Source organism: Ursus arctos, unplaced genomic scaffold, assembly GCF_023065955.2.
Source record: "Ursus arctos isolate Adak ecotype North America unplaced genomic scaffold, UrsArc2.0 scaffold_1, whole genome shotgun sequence".
In the NCBI taxonomy this organism is placed as follows: domain Eukaryota; kingdom Metazoa; phylum Chordata; class Mammalia; order Carnivora; family Ursidae; genus Ursus; species Ursus arctos.
In genome coordinates, this window is record NW_026622763.1 from 109065555 (window position 1) to 109085744 (window position 20190).

General features: G+C 61.1%; 2 protein-coding genes across 2 annotated transcripts; one reads left to right on the plus strand and one right to left on the minus strand.

Annotated features, from left to right (window-relative positions):
* Nucleotides 1-1354: 1354 nt before the first annotated feature.
* Nucleotides 1355-4804, plus strand: RTP5 (receptor transporter protein 5 (putative)). Its single transcript, XM_026489891.4, has 2 exons — nt 1355-1506; nt 3319-4804. The coding sequence occupies exons 1-2, from the start codon at nt 1355-1357 to the stop codon at nt 4802-4804; spliced, it is 1638 nt and encodes a 545-aa protein (XP_026345676.2).
* A 6289-nt stretch (nt 4805-11093) lies between these two features.
* On the minus strand, nt 11094-13715 carry FAM240C (family with sequence similarity 240 member C). The gene is made up of 2 exons (XM_044381627.3): nt 13570-13715; nt 11094-11397 (listed from the first exon to the last, which is right to left on the minus strand). The coding sequence occupies exons 1-2, from the start codon at nt 13713-13715 to the stop codon at nt 11268-11270; spliced, it is 276 nt and encodes a 91-aa protein (XP_044237562.1). The 3' UTR covers nt 11094-11267.
* Nucleotides 13716-20190: the final 6475 nt, after the last annotated feature.

The window sequence follows — 20190 nt, forward strand, 5'->3', positions numbered from 1 at the left end:
AGCAGAGACTTGGTCAGTGGTTGAGAAAGGAGAAGGATCGTTCGCGTGCAGGTCAGAGAGACCGTCGTGGAGGCACAGGGGGTGAGTGGGGGTTTGGGGCACCACAGGGGGTAAGGCCAGCGCGGGCAGAGCATTTGCTCTAGGCTCTGAAGGTGTGGCCTCGCTTCCCACACTGGAGCTTCTGGGGGCCACCACCAAAGCCACAGGACCACAGCGCAGCCTCCGAAGCCCTCGAGGAGGGAAGAGAAAGACGAAACAGTGAACCCGCCCGGAGGCAGGGGAACGGGGACACGGGGACAGGTGGACGGTCCACCAGAGCAGGGGAAGGGCCCAGGAGCCCAGCTCCCGGGAGGGGTGAAGCGGTTGTTCTGAAGCCAGAGGGTGGTTGTCCAGCCGGCGCCAGGACCCTCACCTGGGGCGCACAGCAGCCCGTTCGCGTGCGTGGGTGGCGGCTGGTTGCAGTGATGTTTCCGTCCGCCCGGGGGAGGGCGGGGGGCCCAGACACACATGCACAAGATGTATCCTGCACGATTCCATTTACTTAAAGCCCAAAGCAGCAAAGGGAAGCATCTCCGGTCGTGGAGCTGGGAGGGGTCCCGGCCAGGCTGGCGGTGCCTCTGCACGGGAGGAGCCCACGGAGCGTGGTGGGGCGCTGCCCTCAGGTGCCCAACTAGCCGGTGCAGTAACCGTGACGCCCTGTGTTGTGTTTCAGCCGTTGTTTACGTAAACGTTCTACGTTTCCAGCCAACATGAAGTTTGGAAAAAGCCCATGGGGGAATTTGCAGTGACGCATGTTCACTACACTTCCTCCCGGCCTCGTTCCCAATGGCAAAGAAGGCGCCCCGAGCGGTCAGGGACAGAGGCAGGGCACACACGGATGAGCTGCGGGCTGCCAAGACGGTAGACGCTTACACGCGGATGGGTGTGCAACGCCGTCTGCGCCATGCCATGTGCTGAAGAGGCCAGGCTGTATCATAATATGTTTAGTGTGATTTCCTGCTTGTGAAAAATGGATACAAAACTTTATACACACATGTGCGTGGAGACGCGTGTGGATGCCAGCGCCACGATGATTCTGTACAGTTTATTTTCTATTGTATGTTTTCCTTTGTGTTTATCTGTTTCTGGTTTTTCCTAAAATGAAAATATATCACTTGCGTAATAAAAAATATTCAAGGGGATAAGAAAAAAAGGTCTGTTTCTCATTTCTCGGAGACGAACCCGGTTGCCATGGAGACTGGACGGTTGTCAAGACGGCGATTGGCTGGTGAGGATGCAGGATGTGGGACCCCAGGCTTCCTTGGAGCCGGAGCTGACGCAGCTGTCAGACTGCACTGCAGAGCCCGGCGCCAGCATGGACGGGGTGGACGTGTGGGCCAGCACCCTGGCCCAGCTGATGGCCAAGAGGAAACCCCAGGACACCTGGGAGCTGGTCCCCGAGGAGAACCTGGCCTCCGGGCACATGGAGGGCGGCGGTTTTCAGTACCGACTGAGGGGGCTTTCCAGGTGTGCTATGGGGGGGGGGCTCCTCTGGGGTGCTGGGCGGGGGTTGCTGAAGGTGCTTAGCCACCGGCTCGGTCGGCCCTGAGTCCGGAGCCCAGGCTGGGTGCAGTCCAGCCCCTTGTGGGGCGGAAGGGGGGCCATGCATCCAGCCGGCTCTTGGCCCCCAACAGGTAGGTGGGCCGGGTGTTCGTTCTCCTTCCTGGGAGGTGGAGGTGTGGGGGAGCCCCCTCTGTTCAGTCCCTCAGTGCTGGCCATCCCAGTCGGAGCCCTGCAGAAGCGGGGGGGGTGGATGCTGGGGGGTGACGCGGCCACCCGCGCGTGACAGGCTTGTTTGCTCACCGCAGCATCTCCTGGTTTCCATGGCAGCACTGACGGCCAGAGCAGGGGGTGGGTAGGTGCCTGTGCTCAGGCCCCACCTTGCAGAGGGCCCTGAAGGAAGGGAGGCCCAGAGAGGGGGGAGCTGTGTCTGGCCTGGGCTGCGGGCCAAGCAGGGGCCAGGCTCGCAGCCCCGGTGTCATGGGGGTCACCGTGTGAGCCCCGTTCCTCACTGTCATGGTGACAGCAGCAGGGATGGGCCAGGCCTGCAGGGACCCCACCCAGCCAGGCATCCTCTGCCCTCCAGGGGCCTGCTGGGAGGTGGGACCGTGGGGGAGGGGGCCTCACGGACGGGTCACCACGGGGATTCTGTGCGTAGCCACCCTTTGACACAGACGCCACAACTCCCAGTGTCTGAAACCCCTGGGGCCAGGTGTTCAGCGGGATGCTGGGTTTCCCAGGTGTTAGGAGAATCAGCCCTCGGTGTGTCTGAGAAGCCCCTGTCCCCACAGCCAAGCTGGAGAACCGCCTTCAGGGCATAGAGGAGGGTCACAAACACTGTCCCAGTGCCTTTCAGCTTTCATACAGATAGAGACACCAGGGAGTTGGGGGGGGCGGGTCTCAAGGCACCGTCCCACGTTCTGCAACACAGCAGCCACTGGTCACACGTGGCCTTGGATTACATTGAAATGAAGTTGAAAATTCAGCTCCCCAGGGCACTAGCCGTGTCCAGCCACCTGTGGCTGCGGGCTGCTGGCTGGGCCGTGCAGATGGAGCCCACCCTCAACATCACGGGAAGTTCCATGGGATGGTGCTGCCTGGGAGACGCTGGGTGGGTTTCCCATGTGTGTGTGCATGTGGTCCCTCGTCTGTGACCAAGAGAGGGCCCACCTGCCTGGCCTGGGGCACGTGGCTGCAGAGGCCCCGGACCAGCACCTTCTTCAGCCCCAGTGGTGCATGGCAATCTTGCGCCCATGTCTGGAGCCAGAGTGGACCAGTCGAAGGGGCTCATTCGCCATTGTCCTGGGAGCCCCAAGCCCCTCCCAGCTCTCCCCTGCCTTCTGTGTCCCAAGATTCTTCCACTCAGTTTATCTCTCGTTCTCTCTGTGGGGATGGGGCTCTTTCTTCCAGGGCCTCCCCAGGCTTCTCTGCACAGGAGGACAGACACCTGCTTCCCCTCTTGTGGGTATCCACAGGGCGGTGTCTGGCTCTTGGTGACATGTCCTCAGGACAACGAAGCCCGAGTCACAAGATGGAAGGGCAGCAGAAGGCGGCAGCAGGGGCAGTGACCTCCTGCAGGTGTCAGGCCGGGCTTCAGCCCCGAGCGGGCTTTTGGTGCCAAACCGAGGAGAAGGCATTTGCTTTTTGGCTTTTCAGATCACGCGCTGCAGGCAAGGGGCGTCCGCCTGCAGAAGGGGTCTCGGGGTTCCGGGGCTTGTGTGGGGCCAGGGCCGTGCCCTCCCCTCCGCTCACTGCCGCCTCTGTCCTCCCCACCCCCAGGCTCCAGTGCGGTCGCTGCCAGTGGGGCTGGTCCTCGGCCCACGTGCACATCCTCTTCCACACGTGTCTGGATGAGGACAGCCGCCTGGGGCTGGTGAAGATGCGCCTCTGGGGCCAGCGGTGCCGGCTGTGCCCGCCGGACGCCCAGGGAGAGTGCCAGGTGAGTCTGCTGAACGTCCGGCTCTTCCTCAACAAGCTGGTCCTGTTCATCATGCAGAAGTGCTATGGGGAGACCCTCAACTCAGACCAGTGCCCTGAGATCTGCTTTGGCGAGCGCTGTGAGGCCTGTGACCTGGGCGTTTGCTTCTTCCAGAAGCCCCCAGACCCGGCCTGGGGGCCCGAGGTCAAGAGCCCCGCCACCATCAAGGGCAGGTACACCTTGTACGGAGGTGGCGACCTGGCCACCCCCGCCGCCGGCAAGCAGCTGCTCACCCTTGGCAGCGGGCCCGTGGTCGACCGCGCCAGGGGCTACACCCCCAACTCCATCACCATCCCCCTGTCCGTGTCCGACTTCATCAGGAACCCGATTTCCGAGAGCAGCGACTTCTTCGGCCAGGACGACGACATCGTCACCGTCCCCTTCTCCCTCGCGGGTGTGCGTAGGGACAAGGGGCTCGCCGCTGGTGCCCAGGGCCGTGTCGGCCCGGGGCCCGGCTCCCTCCCAACGGCTGACCCCAGCGGGGCGCTCATCATCGCCAAGGGCTCCATCTACTTGCCCGCCAGTTCCGCAGCCACGCCCAAGGGCCGCGGCGTTCCGGTGAACATCAAGTGCCCCATCCTCCACGGCAGAGGCCTCGTCATCAGCAGCATCAAGCCCTTCGAGCTGAAGGGCTTCATCTTCAAAGGCCGAGGCTCCCTCTCCAGCCCCACCAACGCGGGGAAGGGCTCTGACGGCAGCACCGCTGGGAGCGGCCCGCGGCCGGTGTCCTACATCATTGGCCTCACGGATGATGGAGAGGGCTCCATCACCTTCCCCTCGTCTCTGGCGAACGTCATCAGAGATGACTCCTTCCCCTACGTCGACGGCTCCGTCACCTTCCCCTTCATCTTTACCGATGAAGACAAAGGCAAGAAGCCTCCCGCCCACGCCAGCCAAGGCGAAGAGAAGGAGGGCGGCGGGGACGGCCCTGCCCCAGCTGGCCGTGAGCCCCTTCCAGGGACCCGCACCCGGAGACCCGTCACCATCAGCGAGGGCTCCATCACCATCCCCTTCTCCGTCTTCAACATCATAAAATACAAGGGCCTCGGCTCCATTGCCAGTGGCCGCCGGAGCAGCGGCCCGGCCCCGCATGGCCATGACAAGAAGAGGAGGCAGCCGAGGGCCAGGCTCCGCAGGTCGGGCTCCGAGTCCGGCTGGGAGGAGGACTTGTGCTGGGACGACGGCTGGTGCGCGCCGCGTTTCGACCCCTACGAAGAAGTGTGGATCTGGGTCTCCGTGACGGTCTGCATCCTCTGGATCGCGTACCTGTACAAGTCCAGCCCCTGACGGCCAGGCCGGCCCCCGGCAGAGCCGCCAGGCAGCGAAGTGGCGCGGCTCAGCCCCCGCCCGCACCCCCGGGCCCCCGGGCCACCCCTGCCCACCCTCCCCGAGCTGCGGCTTCCGCGTGGGGGCCCTCAGCCTTCTCCTCCCCCTCCTGCCCCCGTTGTGCTGTCTGTTGGCGTGAGTCGTGGCTTCGTGGATGTCCACACTGATTACCCGCCACACTGCCCACGCGTGTTCCAGGCGCTTGTCTGTGTGAGTGTTACGAGCCAATAAAATAAAAGTCAAAAGGAAAAAGCCACACAGTGTGCTTGGGTTGCGAGGATGCCAACCCCCAGGAGAAGGTTTTGAGGTGGGAGGGTGTGGTGGGCACATCGCTGTCCCCGTCAGTCCCAGTGGGGAGTGGATCACATGCACTTCTTCCCCCGACGGCTTCTGGATTCCTGGTGGGGTTGACGGGACAAGGCGCCCAGGCCAGCCTGTGCTGAGTCCCAGCACCGCACCAGCAGCGTTCCCGGGTGCTCCCACGGGATTTTCCTGGAGCAGGTGGCTCGCCATTCTCCCCCCGACTCCGGGTAAAGATGAAAGCCCCCCCTGAGCCTTGGCTGGTGACCCCCCCAGCATGCATCTTTACCGAAGATGTCCCCCCCCCCGGCCCCCCAGCTGGGAAGGCACATCCTGCCCAGAGGGGAGGGGCCGAGACCCAGCACTACCAGCCCCCGGGACCGTGGACACCTCCAGCTCTGATGTGGTTTGAGAAATGCTGTCCACACCAGAAGTCAGAACCCTCCTGTCTGTCAGTCACACTCTGGATTTCCGTCTTCAAAGACCACGTCTAAGGGGGAGGGGGTTGGGTTGCATGGTTCCCAGCCAGGTGGGTGTATGGCAGGGGGACTCGGCTGTGTCAGGCCTCCACGCTCTCTTCTTCTAGGCAGGGCCTGGCCCCCAGGGCCACAGGGAGGTTGGGCTTTGTCTGGGGGACCCTGGGGTCAGATGAGAGGGTCTGGGGAAGCCTTGCCTTGTGGGGGTGGGATGAGTGTATGGAAACCTTTGTCCAGGGCTGTCTAGCTGCCCCGAGGCCTGACCTGGATCCTACAGGACCCTGTTGGGGAAGGTATGGGGAGAGGGTGGGCACTGCTGGCGGGGACAGAGGAGTGCAGGTGAGCCTTTGAATGTCAGCACTGGGACCTCATGTCCAGTCCCGCACACCTGCTCCCAGAAACCCAACAGACACCCGCACCCGGAAGGTTCCACCCTCCACTGAGGGCCACGCCTGTGTGGGACGCAAGGCCTACAGACCTCTGCCAGCCCTCCCAGGAGCCATTGGGATCCGGGAAAGACCTAAACCCAGACTCTCCAGGTCCCTGTCTACACTGGGTGGGACCCTCACTGTAAGGGCAGGACCCACTGCCCACCCTCAGGGTCCTGTCTACACCAGGTGCGAGCCCTCTGTCCTAGGGCAGGTAGCGCCTTGGGTGTCCCATCTACCCTGGGTGTGAAGACCTAACTGGGTGGCTGGGTAGGGGTGTGCCTGGTGAGGAAGGCCTGGCTCTCTGGTCCCCACACGGGGGTCCCCTCCCCACTCACTGGCTTTCCCTGGAAATGGGTGTTTGGGGGACTAGTGCCGATCGTGGGCACTGCACCTGGACTCTCTCCAGGGACGCTCTACCCGCAGTCGTGGGGGTCCCAGGGCGGGGTGGACCCCGTCCTGGGGAACCTCCCTTTGGGTCAGCCCCTGGCGACCGTCCCCACCCTCATCCATGAGGGGCTGGTCAGAGGAGCCTGCCCCTTCCAGAAGACCCCCTCTGGAACACTTTCCGCTGCTCAGGGACCCTGCCCACCAGGTCCACACTGGGAGGGGGTTAATATCTGAAACGGGTCTCCAGCCTGGTGTCTCTTCTGATTGAGGGATCCAAGCCAGGCCGCCCTGGTGGGAGTAAAGACGTGGGGGTCCGCCTGGGCCCTCTGCCCCTCTGGCCACATTGGGCCCTCCCCATCCCCGCCCCCTACTCCAGCCGCTGGTCCCCTCCTCCAGCCCCTGCCCCCAGATGCCGCTAAGCCGTCCCCTCCTCCGGCCCCTGGCAGCCCGCGCTGTCCTGCGGCGCCCCCGTGTGGCCGCTGGTGGGCCGCGCAGCCCTGCGCCGGGGGGATTGATGGCAGCTGTTCTGTTTCTGTTTAATCAGATGCTTTTGTTAAAACCCAGCAAACTCCAGCCATCATCAGCATCATTAACATTAGTCTTTATGAGTAGTTAAATTTCATTAAATCATTAATAATTAATTCATTAAGATTTAAGTTTCATCAGGGGCGCCTGGGTGGCTCAGTTGGTTGAGAATCTGTCTGACTTGGTTTCAGCTCAGGCATGATCTCCGAGTCCTGAGATCGAGCCCCGGGTCAGCTCCGTGCTCAGTGGGGAGTCGGCTCGGGATTCTCTCTTTCCCTCTACCCCTCCCCCCACTCGTGCTCTCTCTCTCAAATGAATAAATAAAATATTTTTTAAAAAAGAACTAAGTTACATTAATAAAACTGACAGTGAATGCAGTATACGCACTTGGGGGGCAGACCCATATACAAGCATATCAGGTATGTCGAGCGCCACGTTTACCTTCATAATCATGGGAGTCTTCAGACTCACAGACACCAGCTACAATGCCAAGGGCAAGCCTGGGACTCAAATCTAGGACAGCCCACACCCGAGTCCACACCGGAGCCCACACCCGAGTCCACACCGGAGCCCGCACCCGAGCCCGCACCTGACCCTGTACCTGAGTCTGCACCTGAGCCCACACCTGGCTCTTGAGCAGCCTGAATGACCAGGTTGGGTCTAATTCAGTATGATGTAGCAATAACTATTTTTGGGAACTCAACTGGTAATGGAGACATGGAATGTCTACAACATCTCGAAGAGAACCAAAGGCAGACACGTTTTAAATGCAATTACTGTTAGTTCAGCCAAAGTTGGGGGCCTCAAAGTGTGAACAGTTTCCTGATTTTTGCTAAATGTTCTGGTGAAGGGATGAATCACGCTTCCTGCACCCAGGGCGGTGGGCACAGTGACACGAGCTTCTCAAGCTGGGGAAGAAGCAAGGGCTCTGAGTTGAGGGAGGACTTCAAGGAGATCACCTGCAGGGCAGGGGTGAGGGGCCTCCACCAAACAGACCCTGATTAGCTGGGGACCCAGAACAGTCATGCCCTGCACTGGGACACAGGCAGTGCCCAGAGCACCTGCCCTGTCACGTGGCTGGATCCTGCAGGTACCACATGGCGTCGCCGGAGGCCTTCAGCAGGCAGCTGGGATCCCACTCTGCAAAGGGCACCAGCTGGATTCCTGATTTTGAGCTGCCCCACCTGAAGTCAGCCCCTGGTGAGGGGGAAGGGGGGATGGGGGGAAGCCAGCCCCTGCTTTCGGGGAAGGGGTGATGGGGGGAAGCCAGCCCCTGCTTTGGGGGAAGGGGGGATGGGGGAAGTCAGCCCCTGATGAGGGGGAAGGGTGATGGGGGGAAGTCGGTCCCTGATGAGATGGTCCATCAGCACAGTTTGGACTTTGTGGGGACCAGGGGATACTTCACATCCGAGGGAGGGGAGGGCTGTGCACTGAGGCCCCCGATGCTGTTTCTTGGTGGGAGGCATCAGCCGCACCTCTACCTTGAATCCCTGCAGACTCCAGAGCGAACCGCCATTTTAAAGGACTGGAGAGGCTGGAGGACCAAACCAGTAACAGGTAAGGAAGGAAGAGGGCCATGTGGTCTCTAGTCAATCAGAGTCACGCAGGGTCACTGGTTCACTGTGTGACCACATTCGCACAAACCTGCCAGCAGAGGAAGTTTGGGGCAGCTGGGGACATCGCGAAGTGTAGCCATGATTTCATAGTTGCGTTTTATACTCAGAGGTGCGTGGTGACGCTCAGAGTTAGGCGGTAGTACTCAGAGGTGCGCGGTGACGCTCAGAGTTAGGCGGTAGTACTCAGAGGTGCGCGGTGACGCTCAGAGTTAGGCGGGTAGTACTCAGAGGTGCGCGGTGACGCTCAGAGTTAGGCGGTAGTACTCAGAGGTGCGCGGTGACGCTCAGAGTTAGGCGGTAGTACTCAGAGGTGCGCGGTGACGCTCAGAGTTAGGCGGTAGTACTCAGAGGTGCGCGGTGACGCTCAGAGTTAGGCGGTAGTACTCAGAGGTGCGCGGTGACGCTCAGAGTTAGGCGGTAGTACTCAGAGGTGCGCGGTGACGCTCAGAGTTAGGCGGTAGTACTCAGAGGTGCGTGGTGACGCGCACGTGGTTCTACGGCACCATTTTGGATTTGGTACCGTCTGGTGTGGGTTATGGAAAACCTTCCCACACTGTGGCAGGACGTGTCAGACCAGCATGTCCTGTCACTTCAGAAGGAACTGCAGATGGGCCGCACGGCTTTAGAGAACAGGGGAGGGTGTGCGTCACTGCCCGGCAGGGACAAGGCACCTCTCCGGTGCCCAGCTGCTGTGTGCAGGAGCACCGAGAGTGGCCAGAGCCCGGTGCCCCAGCTGCAGGCCTGGGTGAGCGCTGACCTCCCTTGGGGCCCACTGCCCCGTTCCTACCCCCACCCGCTCGTGCCCTTCCTGCCGGCACTCCAGGCCCTGCTGCATGGTGGTTGCTTACGGGAAGAGGCAAAACATCCTGTTTGGTTCTTTTCCTCCAGGATGCGAGGCCTGAGCCGCACCCCCACTTCTCCAAGCCGAGCCGTTTCCTCCTCCGGAAGAAACACAGTAGAGTCTGTTGAAATTCGAGCAGCCGAACTGAGCTTTGAGGCGAATCACAGAAGGGGTGTGTGTGGAGGGGGAGCTGCATCCCAGACCCCGAGGGGCCCTTAGGGCTGGGGTCCGGCGGGCTGCCCTCCACGCCTCCCTCCTTCCTCACCCAGCGCTTCCCCCTTGGGAGCCCGGCTGGGCTTTGTTGGGGGGCCGCTTACTGACGGAGAGAGCACAGACGTGGCTGGTCAACTGCCTGGTGTTGGAAGGTGGTGGGTCATCGGAGGGAAACGGGCTCTGACACGCAGCAAGGAGGGCACGGCTGTTCTGGAAGATTCTGCACAGCCTCGCGGCAAGGGCTGCTGCGTGAACACGCTCTCCCGCCCCGCCACGTTCTAACTGGACAGCTCAGGTGATGAGTGTTGACAGTGACAGCGTTCTAAGAGTATCATCAGATAGAGCTACCCTCCAGCAGCCCAGGGCTTTGCGGGTGTCAGCGAGGGACTTCTGTTCAGGAACTGTTTGGGGCTATTAATGGCCATGTTCCCCAGCGTGTTTATCACTGGAATCTCCTGACTCACGAGTGATGATGGACAGCCCGGGGGGCGACCGGGGAAACACGTGTTCATGGGTTGGTGTCGTAAGGGACGCTCGCCGTGTTCTCTCCACTTGCTCATTTGGCTAGCCAGACACCCGTGCTTTGTGTCGGGTCGGACCTGTCTTTCTGCCCGGTCTGTGTGGTCAGCTCTGGAAATGCCCTACGAGGAGTCCGTGCTCAGCTCCGAATGTCCCTTAGTTATCGGTCAATGTGCTTTCTCTGGGCAGTGTCCCATGACTGGTGAAGCCGTGCTTATCCTCCCTGCTTGCCAACTTGATCAGGGGGTCACAACAAAATAAAACGTCTGGAGACACGCCGTGGGCTAGATCCCATCCCCCAAGCCGGGGTCGTGTGTCACCGAGGACGGGATGCAGTGGTGACAGTGGGCGCACGCAGTAGGAACGCGGGCGGTGGGGTTTGGGCTCGCCTGTCGGGACCGGTGCCGGCTGCAGTCTGGGTCCCCATTGGTGAGTGTGGCCCAGGTCCTCTGGCGGCCTGGCTTCAGCTGTGTGCAGGGCCCTGCAGACCCTCCAGGGCGGTCACAGCCACCATGGGGGCGCCAGAGGGACAGGACGGAGTGTGGCAAAGCACCGGATCCTGGCGCTAAGGGCCTTTGAGGACTCGGGAAATACACACCTTTCCAACTGTAAAAATAAGGATGTGTAACTACACATCCTGAGACGTTCTGGGTCATGAACGAAATTCAAGGGGATTTGGACCAGCACAAGCTTTACACAGTGTCACGTGGGGCAGTATCCTGGGCTGGAGATTTACGTGCATATTGTGATCAGAGGGCGGACAGATGTGTTTAAGTCTCAGGCAGAGAAGACGGGGGCACAGCCCGGTCCCCCAGACCAGTCCCCCTCGGGCTCCTGCTTCTGGTGGCTTGACCCAGGCTAGCAGCACCACTGCAAGCTTCTAACATGTGCAAACCTAAAGATATGAGGAAAATTTTGCAGAAAACATGTAATCCGGTTATCTTAGGTTTTATTGGGCACCTGCTGTGGGCTAGAAGAGCAGAACCAGGCTGGGACCTGCTGCCAGGAGAGCCCGTGAGCTTATCCATGGCTCTGGCTCCAGGCAGTGGTGGTCCTGGAGCCCCGGCACTCAGCCTGGGGGCTTTCGGGCCCCGGGGCAGGACGAATCTGCAGGCCTCAGGCGGCGGTGGTGTCCTGCGTGTGGAAGGGCTCGGTGCCCAGCAGGGAAGGCCGGGTGGCCACCTCCGGGGGGCCCTGCAGCGCCTTGGTCCTCCCCTCCAGCATCTGAGCCCACTCGCCACGGAGCCTGCGATAATTTCAGCCTGTGAGTCAGCGTCTCAGGGCCGGGTGGCAGCCAGGCCTCTGTCGGCACCTGAGCACATGTTCCAAGCCAGCCGGCCCTCCTGGGCTGCCAGAGGCTGTGACCTTGTGGGGTCCCAGAGAACCCTGCAACCTCCCGGGGCCGGCCGGTCCCGGCCGGGGGCCATTGCCCCACATGGAGGGGCTCACTCGGGTCTCTAGCCCAGAGAGGGAAAGCGCTTTGCCCAGGAAGCAGCTTCTGGAAACTTCTGAGGCCCAGAGAGACTGAGCCATGTCCTGAACTAGTTTTCGAGTGGGCCTGGTGTGCTGGGTAGGAGTATGTGCTCACCAGGACGGGACAGAGTGCCCACGGTAGGCCAGGGCCCCTCACCAGTGCCCCTGTTGGGTACCCCCTCCGTCCGTGCGCTGCCCGCCCGCCCAGCCCACCTGCCTGGAAGGTGACCACAGCACCACACACGGGGGTGGTTGGGTGGGAACGGCCTGGCCATCCATGAGCAGGCAACGGCCGTCCGATGCCTTAAGGCCCTGGTGTGTGGTTGGGTTTGGGGGGTGCAGTGTGGGCTGGGCACATATCTTCCGCAGACCTCAGAGGCTGGGGACACACTGGTGAAAGTCAGGTGCATGGACACTTGTCCCCACACCCAGGGACCTAAATGAGGGCGGTGCCTCCAGCAGCAGGCCCCCATGTGAAGGCCCGTCCCTGCCCCATCACAGGCCGCAGCTGCTGACTGCTGGGCTTGGGGCCAGACGTCAAAAAGCCCCTGGCTCCTGGGGGCCCATGGGATGGCTGAGGGGATGCTGTCAGGAGTTGCTGCTGACCCGGGGACAGGGCACAATCTTTCTGGCTGTGGACTGTGGCCTAATAACCAGCCGTATGTCGCTCGCAGACTGTCACCCTCCACAGTCTGTCTTTGAGCAGCCCAGACTAACTCGGCCATCGCTGACCACACTCTCGCTGTCTGACCCGGAGTCCATCCCTGGGGCCTGCACCCGTGGGCGGAAGATCCAGAAGCTTCTAGGGCCTGATGGCACATGTAGGACAAGGGTGGAGACCGCAGGAGGGAGCTGAGGGCTGGCAGGAGGCCTTAGAGCAGGTCCCTTCTTCCCATGTTTGGGCTCTTTGCTGGGACCCCTGCCCTGAGAGGTTAGGAGGGGGATGCGTCGTGCAGGGGATGGCACCGTGGCTTCCCATACTGTGCCTAACAGGGGAGACGTCCTGGATGATGGGGGGGGGGCCCGCCCAGCAGCCAGACCTCTGGCAAGGTCAGCACCACGTCTGGTCCCACCGCGGCTGCCAGGCACGGTCTTTCCAACTGGGCTCCCAGGGTAGCAGCTGCCGGTGCTATCTGGGGATAAAAGCTGTGACCACTTTGGAATATCTGTCCATTTGAGCCCTTGTCTAGGTGCGAATTATGTGCTAATCTGTCCTCTTAGCTGTCGCTGAGACCAGGCTCTCCTCAGTCTGCTCGGGGTCGCCCAGGAGACCCTCTTCAGCACCCACAGGCCCTGGCCTCCATCCCAGGGGTAAAAGGGGGCTTTGGATCTGCTAATGTGTGGGGAGAAGTATGATGAATTTATCCTGCACTCAGTGGGAGCAACTGTCAGAAAATCAGTCTTAGCCAGACACGGCTTCTTTGACAACTTCCTACGAGACCTTCAGGATTAGAGGGACAGAGCAATGGGGAATGGAGTGAGTGATGGGGGTGGGGTGTGGGATGGGGTGGGGGGTGGAATGGATGGATGGAGTATGGGATGGAGGGATGGGGGATGGAGGGGTTGGCTGAGGGATGGAGGAATGGGGTGTGGGATGGAGGGATGGAGGGAAGGAGGGTTGGGGTGTGGGGTGTGGGATGGGGTGGGGGTGGGGGATGGGATGGGGAGAGGGACGGAGGGATGGGGTGTGGGACAGAGGGATGGAGGGTAGGTGGTAGCATGTGGGGGTGGAGGGATGGGTGCTCTCCTCTCGCACCTGGTGACCCAGGTGGCGGTGGTAAGCCGAGTTACTGTGGGTGTTGTTTTGCACTTTCAGTCCCTCCTGCTGTGAAGCTGACGGGGGGGGGGGGCAGTGCTGGTGGCTGGGAGTGGTGAGGGCAGAGGTGGCCCCAGTGTGGGGGCTCCTGCCTGCAGCACCCCAGGCCTTGGGGCTCAGCGAGCTCACCTGTCCAGGGCGCTCCTGCGCATCCTCATGGCCTCGCTCTGCAGCTGTTCTGTGTGCAGCTGGATTTTCCTCTCCCAGAACGTCTTTATCACGCCAGCGTCGACGGCGACTCTTCCCGGGTGCTTCAGAGTGTGGCTCTTACTCATTTTCTGGAAAAGGGAAAATTGGCAGGACTTAGTGCCCTGTGCTGCACAGCACAGGGAACCAGTTGATAATAGCTGCGGGGCTGGCTCCGCCCCCCACACCGGGATGTTCCCTCGCGTTTCTGGGAGCTCGCTAACCCCTCCGGGCAGTTCTGCTGCCCCACACGGCATCCTCGCACTTCAAGGGTCTTCCGGACGCTTCTGTAATGGGATTTCATAAGATTCTAGAGCCAGGTGATGACACCACAGGCCACCGTGCTCTCAGGGTGCTCAGAGCCCCGCTGTGGGGACCCCGCCCCGAATCTGCCAGGGGGCTTATATGTAGGGACGCGTGCCAGCAGCAGCCAGGGTCTGCCTGTATCTGGCGCTGGCCCAGCCCGAGGGTCACAGCACAGCCGATGCTGCCCTAAGCATCTGACCGTGAGAACCGTGGTGTCCACCGTGCCACGGGGCGCTCGGCTTCGATCATGCGTCATGTGTGCTTGGCTCGTCAGAGATGCCTTCTCGTGACGATGGAGGAGGGTGGAAACCCAGCCATGAATGCAGAGCTTCTCACGCCGAATGACGTCTCATCAGACGGCACTGTACGAACACGTGGAGGGAAGCGAGTCAGGCAAAGGAGAAGACGGAGCCCATCCTGATGGGGACGTGGGGCGATGCTCACCCCAAGGGAAGGAAGTGAGATGGGAGTCCTGCAGAGGGCTTCTGTGTGCGGGGAAGCAGGTCGGGGCGGACACGATCACGAGAGACCAGAGTGGCCCAGGGTGGGTGCCGGGGTCAAGGAGGAAGGACATCAAAGGGCTTTGAGATTGTCACAGAAACCTGGTGGACGCCTGATAACTGACATGGTGTTTACCTGGAGAAAGGAGTCATCCAAACAGTGCGATTCTGTCCCCAAAATAGACACAGATCAATGGAACAAAACAAAGAGCCCAGAAATAAACCCTTCGCTAGGACAAAACAGGGAAGAGTACGCAATGGGGAAAAGACAGTCTCGTCAACAAACGGCGCTGGGAACATGGACAGCTACGTGCAGAAGAATGACACTGGGCCACCTTCTCACGCCATACAGAAAAACACACTCAGAACACGAGACCTGAAACCGTAAAAGTCCTAGGAAAGAGCTCAGGCAGTAATCTCTCTGACCTCGGCCGCAGCGACTTCCTTCCAGACACGTCTCCCGAGGCAAGGGGACAAGAGCAAGAATGAGCTTTTGGGACTGGATCAGGATAAATCCTTCTGCACAGTGAAGGTTTTCGGCAACAAAACCAAAAGGCAGCCTGTGGAGTGGGAGGAGGTGTTTGCAAACGACAGTATCGGATAAAGGGTTGGTGTCTAAAATATATAAAGAACCGATACAATTCAACCCCAAAAAACAAAACAAAACCCAAGCAATCCCACTAAGACTGGGCAGAAGAGGTGAACAGACGTTTTTCCAAAGAAGACATCCGATGGCCAACAGACGTGTGGAAAGATGCTCAGCATCACTGATCATCGGGGAAGCACAGATCAGAACCACGATGAGACTCGGCCGCGCACCTGGGAGGACGGCGAGACTCAGAGAAGAAACGACAAACTGGCGAGGGTGTGCAAGAAGAGGAGCCCTCGTGCGCTGTCGGTGGGAATGCAACGGGTGCAGCCGCCGTGGAGAACAGCGTGGAGGGTCCTCACACAGTCAAACATAGAGCTGCCCTAGGATCCCAAAATTCCATGACTGGGTACCCCCCCACCCCCGCCAAACACCCCCGCAAAGCACTGATTTGGAAAGCTGGTGCTCCTCTCCGTTTACTGCAGCTGAGACGCGGAAGCGGCCCAGCGTCCACCGACCGATGGGGGGATAAGGACGTCGGGTGCACACGACGGGGTGTTATTCAGCCATAAAAAGACTGGAATTTTGCCGTTGGCAACATCGCGGGTGGCCCGAGAGCGCGTCCCGCTCCGTGAATACGTCACACAGAGAAGGACGAACACCGTCGCATCTCACTTGTCTGTGGGATCTAACACACAAAGCAAACGGATAATCGCACAAAGAGCAGAATCAGAGCCATAAAGGCAGAGGACACGCTGGTGCCCCGCACGGGAGGGGTGGGGGGTGGACGGAAGGGGTGAAGGGCAGCGGGAGGTGCCGCTTCCAGTTACGGGGAGAGTACGTCCTGGAGATGAAAGGCGCAGCACAGGGGCTGCGGTCAGTGATCCCGTGATGGCGTCGTGTGGGAACAGGTGCGGCCACACATGTGGTGAGCACAGCGGAACGTACACGCCATCCGGTCACTCAGCTGTACACCGAGACGCCCCTGCGTGTGCGCCAGCGGCACTCAAAATAGAGAGAGAGAGCTTAAAGGTGACCTCATCTTCTGACATCGTGCTTCACACACGTCTCCCAAAGCTGGAGGCTTGGGGTTCCTCACAGGAAGCTCGGGGCAAGGACCGACGGGCACAGCAGGGACGTGCTGGGGCGCAGAGACACGGGTGCACACCGAGAACAGTGAGGTGGAAAAGGAGCCGCCCGCCATCAGGCACTGAGCCCGGCTCCGCGGGTCCTGGCTCCGCGGTCAGACGCCTCCCCTGCCTGGCCCTTCCTGAGGGCTCCGTGGCGGCACCTTCGGGACCAGGGAACCAGGTCTCATTGCAGGGAAGAGGCTAGGAACTTTCACAGCTGTTTGACAGGAATTTTGTGTGGATTCCGTAAAAAAAAAATCTGGGCTTATATTTTATGTGTTTTAAATATAATTTTCTACAGTTTATTTTATTGTGTTTTAACAGAGTGCCCATCCTCGACGGACTGGACGCTGTCGGGCCTTGGACAGTGGCTCTGAGGAACCCCCCGCCCCCCGCCGGGCACCCCATCCAGGCAACTCCGTCGAGGGCTTCTCTGTCCACCTCACGCCTCTGCTGCCCTGGCTCGGCCTGCTCTGCTGACCCCTCCTGCCCCGGCTGCCACTGTGTGCCCACTCATCGCGAGCGGCCCAGGAGCTGAGGCCACGGGCTCGACATGGCGGCTCCTCCCGGAAGTTGAGGTTTGGGGGAAACAGTGCCCCTGCCTGCCTGACCTATCTTAGGGACCCCGTTGTCTCCTCTCTTGCTGCAGGGAGCCCTCTTGGAAGCGTCCGCAGCACCCAGGATGCCTACACCCAGGAAACACCTACAGAGTTGGGGCCACGGCAACGTGCAAACATCGGTTAAGTGAGTGGGACACGAGTGAAAGGCTCACAAGGAAAGCATCGTGAAGGTGTGCAGGGCTTGGGCCAGACCTCAGGGTGCCCATTGGCACTCAGCCCCTCCTGCTGCCAGTGTGTGGTGGGGAGCCCTGGGGACCGTCCTGACCCTAACCCTGTGACCTTTGGGGTGAAGGCAGTGGGGGGTGCTTCCTGCCTGAGTCCAGAGGGTATGGAGATTGGGAGAGAAGCTCCCCCTGGCCCAGGGCCTCTGGGCTCCATGCCTGGGCGGGCAGGGACAGGCTCATGGGGGAGGCCCTGTGGGCACACGCAGCAGAGCCCCGGGCCCAGGACATGAGCCCAGAGGTGGGTGGTGGTCAGCCTGGGAGGGCTGCCCCAACTGTGCTCTCTGGGGGTTCGTAGAAGCAAGTCAAGACCTGTGTCCCTCACACCTAGTCAGGGTCAGAAGGAGACTGCAGGGTTTGGGGATTCTCAGTTAAGAAGTTGAGACTTCTCTGTCCTGACAACAGAAAGTCTGGGACCCAAGAGGAGGGCCTCTGGGCTCTGGAGAGTGACTCAGTGCTGTCCCCCAGGCCTCCAAAGAGGATGGGGCCAGGCAGGGGACAGGGGTCTCTGGAAGGGGGCAAGGTTCTGGGAGTGGCAGGGGTGCTGGGAGGAGGGGACAGGGGTTTCTGGGAGGAGGGTGGGGTGCGGGGCGGAGGGTGGGGTTTCTGGGAGGAGGAGTGCAGGGGTGCTAGGAGGAGGGGGCGGGGGATTCTGGGAGCAGGCAGAAGCTTTGAGAGGAGGGCAGGGTCCCTGGAGAAGGACAGGGGTCCCCAGGAGGCCAACTTCTGGGTCTGTGTCTCCTATTTCCCTCTTGGCCCTTGGAGTGCTCCAGTCTTAGGGAAAGGTGGTGGTGGAGCTGTGGCCCGTGGAGCTGTGGCCAAGGGGATGTGGCCCGTGGAGCTGCGACCGTGGAGCGGTGACTGTGGAGCTGTGGCCTGTCTGTGCTGAGCTGACGTGTGGCCGACAAGCCCACCACCACTGGTTGCCCGTCACCAGCACTGCCCCTGGGGTCACAGTTTGCTTCCTGACGGCGGCTACCCTTGGTCTGAAATACTCCTGGCTGCGGGGCAGAATGTGCCAGAACACCCTCACTAAAAAGTTCAGTTCTACTATTTGAGAGGGAAGGGTCAGGCCGCTGCCTAACGTGTCCCTTACGAGCGATTCTCTTGGACTCCTGCTCTCAGGTCCCCCATGAGGGCACGTGGAGCCTGGGTCTTGCAGGGGTGCCCTCCGTGGCCTGTCCCATGTCTCTGTGGGCGGCCAGCCCTGTGCTCCAGCACCAGGTTCTCGGAGGAGCCTGTGGCCGCCTGGGCCCTGCACTGTCCTGGGAGCACCTGGCTGTCGGGGCCCAGGGAGTGACACAAGGCCCTGTGTCCCGGCCCGCGCCTCAGGCCCTCCCGCGTCGCTGGCTTTCATCCCGATGGGGATGCACACCGGCACCCTCCCAGTTGGGGAACATCAGTGTTCGAGGCACAGGGCTTGTCCCCTGCACGACAGCCGGCTGCGGTGGGCACGTGCAACTTCAAGGTGGCGCTGGGTGCCGCGACCGTCTGGCTGTGCCCGTGCGTACGAGGACCGTGGGGCTGAGCCGACGTCAGGAGAGGGTTCTGAGTGCCTTAATGTGTTGCTGGAAGCCTCCCTGTAGATCCAGAAAATCCGCTGTGGATACCCTCTCTTACGTTCCAGAAACTTCCGGATGCGGCAGTTTACCGCAAGGGGCTGCAATCGGCCACGTCCGCCAGCACGGAGTCAATGTGCCGGTGGGTTGAAGGAGCGAGCGTGTCGCCGGCTGAGAGGTGGACACACAGCCTGAGTGTGCACCCGCCCCCAGCGGTCCCCAGGGAGCTTGGGCACCCCTCGGGTGTCCGGGCAGAAGCCCCCGGAGAAACCAGGGGCTGGTGTGATTCATGCACGACAAGTAAAGCTTGAGGCTGACACCTGGCTGCTCTCCTCTGCCTGGCTGCCCCAGAGGCTCAGCCCTGCAGACCCTCCTGGGGTCGAGACAACCGGCAAACAAAGGGAAAACCAGAAAGCCTGCGAGGACACAGAGCGCCAACAGACCCCCGGAGGCAGACGTGGGAGGCCCTTAACGCTGTGTGTGCACCCAGGGCATCGCCTCCAGAAATTCGCCTGGGAAACTCCAGTTCTCGCGCGTGCCCCATCTCCCTGTTGTGCTCATCTACGGGGGACCCCAAACTCCAAGCCCGTGTCCCGCAAGGTTCGTGTCGTCCGGCGGGTAGGAGCTTACCTCTCAGCTGTTCCTCAGCCGAACCTCTGGACGTCCTGAGGATGTCTTCCCCGGGGCGGGCGTCCTCTGGTGTCTCTCCGGAGCTCGCTCACCCTTTATGGGCTTCCTGACATGCCCTCGGCGTTGGCTCACTTGCCGGGAAAGACGAGCTGCCTCCTGTCTGGCCGCAGACCCTGGAGACGTAATCTGGCTCCTGGCACCCAGTTATTGGCGGACATGCCTCCCTCGGTCGTCCGTCCAGGAATGTGCTCTGCTGAGCTCGCTCCCTGCTAGATGGCGTTACCGGGGGCCAACAGCTTTTCCTCCTGAGACGCTGCTGCCAGGGAGCCCGGCGGGTGGACCGGGAGCCGAAGGGCGAGCAGAGGGTGGCAGCTGAGCACGCGGCTGGCTGAACATCATGCCGGGTCGCAGGCCTGTGTCTTGGGAACGGTGGCCTTTGCACCAAATACGCCGCCCGGTCACACTAAAACCACCAGCAAGACGCACTCCGTACGGCACCAGTGATGTTTCGGGGTCGCTCCGGCCTGACCGCCAGCCACACCAAAGTGCTGTCTCCGACTCAAAGCCAACAGCATGTGAGACCCCTTTATTTTAATACGTCAGAGGCAGGACCTCCGGAGCAGGGGTCCCCACGGCGGGCGCAATCCTGCTTCCATCACGGGAACAAGGTCACCAGGAGCGCGTTCCTTTCCTCAGCAGGTCGTGAGCTGCTTGTGTGGAGTGCAGTATTTGTCTAATCGGAAAACCAGACCTGCGGGAGGCACTGGGCGCCCGCATCCTGCCCCAGGCGGAGGCTTCAACTTCCCTGGCTTCTTCTCTGACCTCCCAAGTCTGGTGTACGACTCAGGGTGACCCAGAGGTCGAATCTGTGATGTTCCGAATAGACTTTTCCTGCAAAAACCCCAAATCAGATGAGGTGGTCACGTTAAAACAAGATGTGGGTTTTCCGCTGTGGGGAGGCAGCGAGCTGCGACGGTCGGCCAGTGATGTATTTGGAAAACTCACAAAA

Excerpts from the sequence above, each read along its gene's own strand:
- RTP5 (XM_026489891.4), top strand. The coding sequence starts at position 1,355 with ATGGACGGGGTGGACGTGTGGGCCAGCACCCTGGCCCAGCTGATGGCC. Across the intron at positions 1,507-3,318 it reads CGACTGAGGGGGCTTTCCAG|GCTCCAGTGCGGTCGCTGCC; the intron begins GTGTGCTATGGG and ends CCCCACCCCCAG.
- FAM240C (XM_044381627.3), bottom strand. The coding sequence starts at position 13,715 with ATGAGTAAGAGCCACACTCTGAAGCACCCGGGAAGAGTCGCCGTCGAC. Across the intron at positions 11,398-13,569 it reads CGCAGGAGCGCCCTGGACAG|GCTCCGTGGCGAGTGGGCTC; the intron begins GTGAGCTCGCTG and ends AAATTATCGCAG.